The sequence below is a fragment of the Venustampulla echinocandica genome, assembly GCF_003357145.1.
Source record: "Venustampulla echinocandica strain BP 5553 chromosome Unknown scaffold_1, whole genome shotgun sequence".
Taxonomy (NCBI): Eukaryota; Fungi; Ascomycota; class Leotiomycetes; order Helotiales; family Pleuroascaceae; genus Venustampulla; species Venustampulla echinocandica.
The window spans coordinates 265,780-276,814 of NW_022474206.1; the positions used below are offsets into that span (position 1 = coordinate 265,780).

At 49.9% G+C, this 11,035-nt stretch overlaps 2 protein-coding genes across 2 annotated transcripts; both read left to right on the plus strand.

Moving 5' to 3' along the window:
- Positions 1-413: 413 nt before the first annotated feature.
- BP5553_02621 (Glutamate synthase (NADPH)) lies at positions 414-7,171 on the plus strand (the record flags this gene model as incomplete). The annotated part of the gene is made up of 7 exons (XM_032011244.1): positions 414-538; positions 593-646; positions 697-737; positions 795-1,466; positions 1,522-4,207; positions 4,275-6,914; positions 6,970-7,171. 7 exons carry the CDS (start codon positions 414-416, stop codon positions 7,169-7,171), a joined length of 6,420 nt encoding a protein of 2,139 aa, XP_031870937.1.
- A 908-nt stretch (positions 7,172-8,079) lies between these two features.
- BP5553_02622 (Uncharacterized protein) lies at positions 8,080-10,493 on the plus strand (the record flags this gene model as incomplete). The annotated part of the gene is made up of 3 exons (XM_032011245.1): positions 8,080-8,707; positions 8,758-10,325; positions 10,392-10,493. The coding sequence occupies 3 exons, from the start codon at positions 8,080-8,082 to the stop codon at positions 10,491-10,493; spliced, it is 2,298 nt and encodes a 765-aa protein (XP_031870938.1).
- Positions 10,494-11,035: the final 542 nt, after the last annotated feature.

The following is an 11,035-nucleotide window of genomic DNA, read 5'->3' on the forward strand; positions in this document are numbered from 1 at the left end:
TGCCGGACGTTGCAAGTGTGCTCCGATGGGCATCATGATGGCTAAATCCGCGGGGCGATGGCGGGTGTGACGATCCAGCTATTTCCATTGTTTGGCGCCAGTTGCTTTCATGTCTCGACTCGGGACCCAGTACCGTAGTCGGGAGCTACGAGCACCAAAGCTGCTGCATTCCTCGCCTGAGACTGAACGCTATTCACTTGCTTTTACATACCCCACCACTCTAGCTTTTATTGTGCCAAATATCTAATTCACCAAATTCACTTCTAGATTACTTTGACATCTTCACTGCATTCGCTTGAAGACAGCTCCCCTTCCTATCCCACAACCTTCTCCCCCATCTTGACACCAAAGCAAGAGACGCCAGCCTCCCTTGCGCAGCATTGTTTCCTGAAATCGCCGCTACTTTGCCTGCTATGGCAAAAGTCGACGATTTCAACGACAGACAAACACAAATCGATGCCGAGAACGAGCTATACCATCAATATGAGTATCAGACCGAGGGCAACGGGTCATGGGCCGGAGCTCTACCCGTGAAGCAGTGAGTAATCCTCAGCGGTTCACAGCACCATCCGTACTAATCAGACCCAAACAGAGGACTTTACGATCCGAGCCTCGAAAAGGATGCTTGCGGTGTGGGTTTTGCATGGTAACTATTGCTCGAAAGGATTATACAAACAACGCTCACATGAAATATAGCCACATTAAGGGCAAAGCCAGCCACAAGATCGTTAGCGATGGTATGCTCTGATATCTGTGTATCTCGAACCATGATTGCTGACACCTGGACTTTCTAGCACGGAACCTCCTTTGTAACATGACCCATCGGGGAGCGGTGGGATCCGATGCGCGGGATGGAGACGGAGCTGGTGTGATGACCTCGATCCCCCACAAGTTCTTCATCAAGAATTTCGAGCGCGAAACGGATGTCAAGCTTCCTCCCTTGGGTCAATATGCAGTGGGCAATCTATTCTTCAAACCAGACGAGGAGACTTTGCAGGAGTCGAAGAGGCAGTTGGAAGATATCGCAGATTCACTAGGGTTGAGGGTGTTGGGCTGGCGTGAGCCTCCTAAAGATTCTACTCTTCTTGGTCCAGCTGCTGCTTCCCGTGAGCCTACTATTTTGCAGCCATTTGTTGTGCTCAGATCTACATATGGTGATGGCAACGCGCCAGAGACTACAGACCCCGAGTTGTTTGATGAGAAACACTTCGAAAGACAGCTTTACGTGCTGCGAAAGACTGCGACCCATACCATTGGTCTCCACAATTGGTTCTACCTATGCTCCCTGTCAAACAAGAACATTGTCTATAAGGGCCAGCTCGCTCCCGTACAGGTTTATCAGTACTACTATGATCTGGTAAATGCTGATTACGAAGCCCATTTTGCCCTTGTGCATTCCCGTTTCTCGACAAACACGTTTCCTTCTTGGGATCGTGCCCAGCCATTACGATGGGCCGCTCACAATGGTACGAAGCTTTGTAGACTCCAATGCGAATCATGCCCTGACTAACTCCTAACTAGGTGAAATAAATACCCTGCGAGGTAACAAGAACTGGATGCGGGCCCGTGAGGGTGTTATGCAGTCCGATATCTTCGGTGACGAGCTGGAAAAGCTATATCCAATTGTGGAAGATGGCGGCTCTGACTCCGCCGCTTTCGATAACGTCCTTGAGCTGCTGACCGTAAATGGTGTTTTGTCTCTTCCCGAAGCAGTTATGCTTATGGTACCCGAAGCCTGGCAAGACAACCCTGCCATGGATCCGGCCAAGGCCGCCTTCTACGAGTGGGCTGCTTGTCAAATGGAGCCATGGGATGGCCCTGCCCTTTTCACCTTCGCCGATGGGAGATACTGCGGCGCAAACCTTGACAGAAATGGTCTTCGGCCGTGCAGATACTATGTCATGGATGATGATAGAATCATTTGTGCCTCCGAGGTTGGAACTATTCAAGTCGATCCTGAGCGTGTTGTTCTCAAAGGTCGCCTGCAGCCAGGAAAGATGCTGCTGGTCGACACTCTAGCAGGCCGAATTATCGATGACTCTGAGTTGAAGAATAAGGTCTCCAACCGCCAGGACTTCAAAGCCTGGCTTGATCAGGAGCTCCTCAGCTTGCCTAAGATCTACCAGGAGATCGCAAGCAATACGTCCCTCGATCTAGCCGCCAAGCCCGATTCGTCCCCAATCCAGGAGGACCCCATGCTGAGGGCATTCGGATATACGTTTGAGCAAGTCAGCCTACTCCTTGCCCCCATGGCCACTGACGAAAAGGAGGCACTTGGATCTATGGGTAATGACGCCCCGTTGGCCTGTCTCGCACAAGCCCCGCGCCTGCTTTATGAATACTTCCGACAACTCTTTGCCCAGGTCACGAATCCTCCCATTGATCCGATCCGAGAAGCCATAGTCATGTCACTGGAATGTTATGTAGGGCCTCAGGGAAATCTACTCGAAATGGATATATCGCAGTGTGGCAGACTCCTACTACCAACCCCTGTTCTGTCCATTCCAGAATTCAATGGCTTGAAGAACATCCATGAGATCTACCCTACTTGGACTGTCAAGGTGATTGACTTGACTTTCCCGAAATCTGCCGGCGTCCAGGGCTACCTTGATCATTTGGACTATATTTGCGACCAGGCCACCGCAGCCATCGAGAACAAAGACCGCATCATCATTCTCTCTGACCGTGCTACATCCGCCGACCGTGTTCCTGTTTCTGCTCTTCTTGCCTCCGGCATGGTCCACCACCATCTAGTTAACAACAAATGGCGATCACTTGCTGCGTTGGTAGTTGAAACGGCTGAGGCACGTGAAGTTCATCACATGTGTGTTTTACTTGGATATGGTGTAGATGCCATCAACCCCTATCTCGCGATGGAATGTATCTTGAAGTTGAACCGCGAGGGCTTGGTTAGGAAGAAACTCAGCGACGATACGCTCATCCGCAACTATAAATACTCTGCCGACGGCGGTATTTTGAAAGTTATGAGCAAGATGGGCATTTCCACACTGGCAAGCTACAAGGGTGCCCAGATTTTCGAGGCTCTTGGTATTGACGATACCGTTGTGGACCGCTGTTTTAAGGGTACTGCTACCAGAATCAAGGGTATTACCTTCGAGCTCATTGCAGAAGACGCTTTCCGATTTCACGAAAAGGGGTTCCCATCTCGGTACACTGTTCGTGTCCCCGGTCTAGGTGAATCTGGCGAATATCATTGGCGTGATGGTGGAGAGCCACATATCAATGATCCTACCTCAATTGCCAACATCCAGGATGCGGTCCGAACTAAGAACGACAAGTCTTATGAGGCGTACTCGCTGGCTGAATATGAGCAGATTAAATCCTGTACCCTTCGAGGTCTACTCGACTTCAAGTTCGATGAATGCACACCTGTTCCAATCGACCAAGTTGAGCCATGGACTGAGATCGTCCGAAGATTCTGCACCGGTGCCATGTCTTATGGTTCTATTTCGATGGAGTCACATTCAACCTTAGCCATTGCCATGAATCGTCTTGGGGGTAAATCCAATACTGGTGAAGGAGGCGAAGATCCAGAGCGGTCCGAAAGAATGGCAAACGGCGACACTATGCGATCCGCCATCAAACAGGTTGCTTCAGGACGATTTGGTGTTACTTCCAATTACCTAGCTGATTCAGATGAGATTCAGATCAAGATGGCTCAAGGTGCTAAGCCCGGAGAAGGTGGTGAACTTCCTGGCCACAAGGTCTCGAAGTCGATTGCTAGAACCCGTCACTCTACCCCTGGTGTCGGCCTCATATCGCCACCACCCCACCACGACATTTACTCGATCGAAGATCTCAAGCAACTAATCTACGATCTCAAGTGCTCCAATCCCCGCGCAAGAGTATCTGTCAAGCTTGTTTCCGAGACTGGAGTTGGTATCGTTGCCTCCGGTGTAGCGAAGGCAAAGGCCGATCATATCCTGATTTCTGGTCACGATGGTGGAACTGGTGCTTCTCGATGGACTGGTATTAAATACGCTGGTCTGCCATGGGAGCTTGGTCTTGCTGAAACCCATCAAACATTGGTCCTGAACGATTTACGTGGACGAGTTGTTGTACAGACCGATGGCCAGCTCCGGACTGGCAGAGATGTGGCAATTGCTTGTTTGCTTGGTGCTGAGGAATGGGGCTTTGCTACGACACCACTTATTGCGATGGGCTGTATCATGATGAGAAAGTGCCAGTAAGTGTTGCTCCTCTTTCCTCCCTGCTTGACCTTTTCTGCCTTGCCCTGTGCTAATCTCTACTAGTCTCAATACATGCCCTGTTGGCATTGCAACCCAGGATCCTGAGCTCAGAAAGAAGTTCATGGGCACTCCTGAACATGTCATCAACTTCTTCTACTACATTGCAAACGAGCTGCGAGCGATTATGGCCGAGCTTGGCTTTAGAACTATCAATGAGATGGTTGGCCATGCCGAATGTCTCAAAGTTCGCGAGGACCTCCGCACCAACAAGACTGCAAACATTGACTTGTCGTTGATCCTCACACCCGCCCACAAGCTGAGACCCGGTGTTGCCACTTTCAACGTCCGAAAGCAAGATCACCGTCTCTACGTTAGATTGGACAACAAGCTTATTTCAGAGGCTGAATTGACTCTTGACAAGGGACTGCCATCACGGATTGAGTGCGATATTGTCAATACTGATCGTGCCATGGGAACATCTCTTTCCTATCAAATATCTAAGCGATATGGAGAGGAAGGCTTGCCAATGGATACCGTTCATGTCAACATCAAGGGTTCCGCGGGACAGTCCTTCGGTGCCTTCCTTGCCGCCGGCGTCACCCTGGAGCTAGAGGGAGATGCTAATGATTACGTTGGAAAGGGCTTGTCTGGAGGTCGGCTGATCATATATCCACCCCGAGCCGCCGTGTTCAAGGCAGAAGACAATGTTATCATCGGCAACGTATGCTTGTACGGTGCTACCACAGGAACCTGTTTCTTCCGTGGAGTGGCTGCTGAGCGATTCGCCGTTCGAAACTCGGGTGCCACGGCTGTCGTCGAAGGTGTCGGTGACCATGGATGCGAGTATATGACCGGAGGCCGCGTTCTCATTCTTGGAAGCACTGGCCGCAATTTTGCCGCTGGTATGTCCGGAGGCATTGCCTACATTCTCGATATCGACCAAGACTTCTTATCGAAGCTCAACACCGAAATGGTTGAAGCATCAGCTATTGATGATCCTACTGAAATTGCCTTCGTCCGCGGCTTGATAGAGGATCATCACCATTATACCGGCTCTGAACTTGCAGCTCGCATTCTCCTCGACTTCAACCGGGCACTCCCTCGCTTTGTCAAGGTCCTTCCTGTTGATTACAAGAGAGTTCTCGAGGAAGAGGCCGCCAAGGCAGCCGATGCCAAGCGTGCTGAGTTTAGTCTTCCTCTCCTCCCCGGCAACCCTGAAAATGTCAAGAAAGAGAAGAAGTCGCACAAATCCGACCTTCAAGACATTGAAGAATCTGTAGGTGATGACGCAGTCGAGAAGAAGCGATCCACTGTTTTGGATAAGACTAGAGGCTTCATCAAGTACCAACGTCGGTCCGAGAAATATCGCTCTGCAAAGGCTCGAACCCGGGATTGGGCGGAACTCTCAAGTCGCCTTGACGAGGACGAGCTCAAGTACCAGGCCGCACGTTGTATGGACTGCGGTGTGCCTTTCTGCCAGTCTGATAGCGGTTGCCCAATCTCTAACATCATTCCCAAGTGGAATGAGCTTGTTTTCCAGGACCAGTGGAGGGATGCCCTTAACCGCTTGATCATGACGAACAACTTCCCAGAGTTTACGGGACGTGTCTGCCCAGCTCCTTGTGAGGGTGCATGCGTCCTCGGTATCAATGAAGATCCCGTCGGCATTAAGTCTATTGAATGCGCAATCATTGACCGGGGTTTCGATATGGGATGGATGATTCCAACTCCCCCCCAAGTCCGAACTGGAAAGACCGTTGCTATCATCGGATCCGGACCGGCAGGCCTAGCTTGCGCTGACCAACTGAACAAAGCAGGACACCAAGTCACTGTGTATGAGCGTGCTGACCGTGCTGGTGGTCTTCTCATGTATGGAATTCCCAACATGAAGCTCGACAAGAAAATCGTCAAGCGCCGCACGGATTTTATGGCCGACGAGGGAGTGGTCTTCAAGACTAATGTTGCTGTGGGACAGGATATTACCCTCATGGACCTTAAGGCTGAAAATGATGCAGTTGTCATTGCTACCGGTGCTACTGTAGCTCGTGATCTCCCAATCAAGAACCGGAGTCTCGAGGGCATCCACTTCGCTATGGAATTTTTGCACAGGAACACAAAATCCCTGCTTGATTCCGAACTGAAAGACGGCAAATATCTTTCAGCCCAGGGCAAGAACGTTATTGTCATCGGTGGCGGTGATACTGGAAACGATTGTATCGGGACTTCGGTTCGTCACGGTGCTATCTCTGTCACTAACTTTGAGTTGCTTCCACAGCCACCAAATGAGCGAGCTCGCGATAACCCATGGCCTCAGTGGCCCAGAATCTATCGTGTAGACTATGGCCACACTGAGGTCAAGCAGCACATGGGAAAGGATCCTCGTGAGTACTGTGTCATGTCTGAGGAATTTGTCGGTGATGAGGACGGACACGTCAAGGGCATTAACACCATCCGTGTCGAGTGGACAAAGTCTGCAACCGGCGGCTGGGATATGAAGAAGATTGAAGATTCTCAGCAATTCTTCCCGGCTGATCTTGTTCTCCTGTCCATGGGTTTCCTGGGTCCCGAGGAGCGCGTTCTCGGCGATGAAATTGAGAAAGATCCTCGGAAGAATATCAAGACGCCTCCTGGGAAATACAGCACGAACGTTGAAGGTGTTTTCGCCGCTGGGGATTGCCGTCGTGGCCAGTCTCTTATCGTTTGGTGAGTTTGCCATCCCGTTCTAGGACTGTATAATGCTGTACTAATATGAATATAGGGGCATCAATGAAGGCCGACAGGCAGCTCGCGAGGTTGATCTTTATCTTGAAGGTTCTACTAGTCTTCCGGTCACCGGCGGCATTGTCAAGCGCACTGCTCAGGAGATTCTTAACAGTCGTCCAAACCAAGAGGTCCTTGGACGTGGTCGTGGGCGTGCTGAACAGGTCCCTCTCCAGCAGGTAGCCGCTTCTGCTAACTGAACGCCGGAACGCCGACCAAGCTTGAGGCACATTCACGAAATGCCCCAGCTGGCGTCCGAAGTTGGGGAAGGCTGTGCACTTGACGCACTGACGCATTTAAAATAATACTATGCGGACATGGCTCTCACGATGATAGCTGGAGGTAATTGGGGGCTCGTTGCCTCTTCAAGCTTGATGTGACGGCTATGTCATTTAACTTGCTTTATGATATCCAACAACAATGATTTCGGGAAAAGCAATCGGATTGGAAAAAGCATAGTTGGATCGCATTGGATTCTTTTCGTGTAGATAAATTATGCACTTCATAGTACATATTTATTCCTGAGAATTACTGCGTACTTTACTCTAAGATTTGATTGTGATTGTGATTGTGAATGTGAATAAATAAATGGATAACCAGTCTCTGCTACTGTATTGTTCAATTCGTACCTATTACTTCATAGAGAGTGTATTACTGTGTTATTAGATATAGGGGGGCGTGTGTATATCTAGCGGCGTGCTAGGGAGGCCTGGAAGCTTATCTGCGACCAGAGCTGATCAATTGGCCAATCGCAACACCTTCGACCAGCACGTTTTACGAGGTGGACGTCGCTGTTTAGCTGGAGCTGTCGCCCCACTACATTCCACCACCAGAACTTGGCTGCTTCAGTCTGATATGACGAACGCCTCTCTATTCTGTGAATTTTTCATATAAGCTCCTGTTTGATTTTGACGCACTCTCTCTCGCGATAGCTTCTCTGCTCTAGGTGTAGAGTCTCCCTTCAGCGTATCCCAACCACCCTCTCGCCGTCCTCTCAGTTGTTGTTGTGTGCCGCCAATTGATCCTGGACCAGCAAGCTCGATAAAGAACCACCCTCCTCGACCCCATCCGCCGCGGGCGAGGCACGAGCAGAGCAAGGTCGTTCAACATGCGTTTCGGAAAGCAGCTACGGAACTCGATATATAAGCCATGGGAGGGGCATTACATCGCGTACGCCAAACTGAAGAACATATTACGGGAGGACGAGGATGACGAAACCTGGACGGAAGACGACGAGAATCGGTTCTGCGACGAGCTGCTGAACGTGCAGCTAGAAGAAATCGCCGCCTTCCGAGCCTCCGTCTTCAAATCTCTCGAGGACCGCACAAATAAAGTGAGCGAGGACCTGCGGGATCTTGCGCCCGAAGATGGGACGGCGAAGGAGAAGGTCCCGGCGGCTAGGTTTAAAGAGGTGGAGGAGGAGCTGGATGCTATTACTAACGAGGTGAATGAGCTGAAGAAGTATGGGAACATCAATTATACGGGGTTTTTGAAGATTGCGAAGAAACATGATCGCAGGCGCGGGAAGCAATATAAGATCCGTCCGATGGTCCAGATGCGGCTTTCGAGAAGGCCGTTTAACTCGGAACAGAGTTATACACCGTTGTTGAATAAGTTGTCGCTGCTGTATTATGTTGTGAGACAGCAGCTGGACGAGTCTACTGACCTGGCGGCCATCGAACCTTCCGATGCCCTGTCCCAGACTCATAATGGGGAGAGATATGTGGCTCATAAATGTGAGTATCCTACACGTGTTTGTCCGTATGCTTTTGCTAACTGGGATTAGTTTGGGTGCCTATGGACAACCTTCTCGAAGTTCGAACACTCATTCTCCGTCGCCTCCCCATCCTCGTCTACAGCGAGCAGTCCTCCAAAGGCCTAGAGTCCCAAGATGACCCAACATTGAGCTCCCTCTATTTCGACAATGCGGACTTCTTCTTGTACAACCAAAAGCTCGATCGACCTGACAATTCTTCGTCTGTCCGGATCCGGTGGACGGGGGAATTGAAGTCCAATCCGGAACTAGCTCTTGAGCAGAATGTCATACATAACGGAGCTAGTGAAGAACGACGATTTCGCATAAAACCGAAGTATATTCAAGCGTTCATCAAGGGGGAATATAAGATGGAGAAAACTATACGGAAAATGGAACGTCAGGGACAGCCCGCCGCCACCATCGAGGAGTTCAAGCATACTGTGGAGAGCATACAAGAGTTTATTATGGAAAAAGACTTGCAGCCCGTCCTGCGAGCAAACTATACCCGCACGGCTTTCCAGAAACCACAGGACGATAAGGTTAGGATATCTGTGGATTCGAACCTAGCGTTCATCCGGGAAGATTCCTTAGATCTTAGTCGGCCATGCCGAAACCCCGACGATTGGCATAGATTAGATGTCGATTTTATGGATTATCCATTCTCCAGCATCCGCCAGGGCGAAATATCGAGATTCCCTTACGCCGTCTTGGAGATTAAAGTCAGGGAAGATGGTGTCAAGAAACACCCACAATGGATCGAAGAGTTGATGTCTTCTCACCTAGTACACAAAGTCCCTCGGTTCTCGAAATTCGTTTACGGAGTTGCTTCGTTGTTTGAAGACAATGTGAATAACCTGCCGTTTTGGCTGAGCGAAGTGGAAACGGACATCCACAAAGACCCACACGATGCTTTTGAAGAGGAGGAGGAAAGAAAAGCCAGGAAAGCCGAGGCTGAGCTTGTCGTTGGCAGCCTCTTGGGAACTTCAAAACCAGGCACGAGTTTCAAACCAGCCGTGAGCTCTCCGGTTCCAAAATCCTATATGCAAGAACGGCTGGCAGCAGAGGACAGGTCTACTATTGCAAGTACCGATTTTGCAGCTGAAAGACGCATCTCGGAGCCTGTGGCAGAATCTAGTGCTCGTGGTGCCACCGGTTACGGAACCCTCGCATCGGTCTTCCCCTCCTTCTCACTCTCTCGATACGCCCAAGCCCGTCGCGAACGCGAACACAGTGTCGCCCTGCCACCGGGCGTGAACAAACCCCCTCAACTCATCAAGGACTCCGGACCCCTCCAAATAGAGCCCAAAGTCTGGCTAGCCAACGAACGGACATATCTCAAATGGCAACAGATCTGCTTCCTCCTCGGCGCATTCGCCATCGTCCTCTCCAACGCATCCGGCAATGACAAGATTAGGATGGCAATGGGTATTACCTACCTCGTTGTCGCGCTTTTCGCTGCTGGATGGGGTTATTATATTCATCGCTCCAGAAGGGGGATGATCATTGAGAGGAGCGGAAAGGATTTTGATAACGTGATTGGGCCGATCGTCGTTAGTTTCGCGCTGATGATCGCGTTGATTGCGAATTTTGCTTTTAGGGTACGTTAATTGCTACTTCCCCCCTAGCTTTCCATTCTGACTTCCCACTAATTTATGATGTGATAGTATCGTGCTGCTGTTGAATTGAGAAATTGGAGTGGTGGGAACCATTCAACCACAGCGATAAGTGCAGAAAAGCCATGGACCGGGAAGATCGAATTGCTGTAATATAGCAGTGGTAGGTGGATATATTTAAAGTGATGGAATTGTTTATCAAAGGAGCATAGTAGGTAGGTGTCACGATGGGGGGGAGGGGCTGGGTTTGAGCATTGCAGGTCTTGTGTATTTATAAATACTAAAAGGCTAAATACTCTAAAAATACCATTAGAAATCGATGGTCTACGATTTGATCTTTGATGTGTTGCATAAGCTCGGAGGGACAACTTGTTTGGGAAGCCAGAGCTAATTTAGATAGCTTCCCCAGGCTACGGCATATCTCTATAGTTCGACCATACCGGATCTACTAGAGATGACGAGGAAGGAGGGGAATTAACTGGGCATAAAGTTGCGGGATAGACGTGGAACATAGACGGTCGGTCGTAAGGACAAAGAATTGGAAGCAGACGGGAATAAGAACGCTGTGACCCAGATATCGTGCTGCAATAATTGGATTCTTAACTACCGAGGTATATGATATTGATATTCTAGAGAACGCCAAAGAATGTTAGTACCATTACTACTGATCTAGGACCCGCTAGCATTGTCCCCAT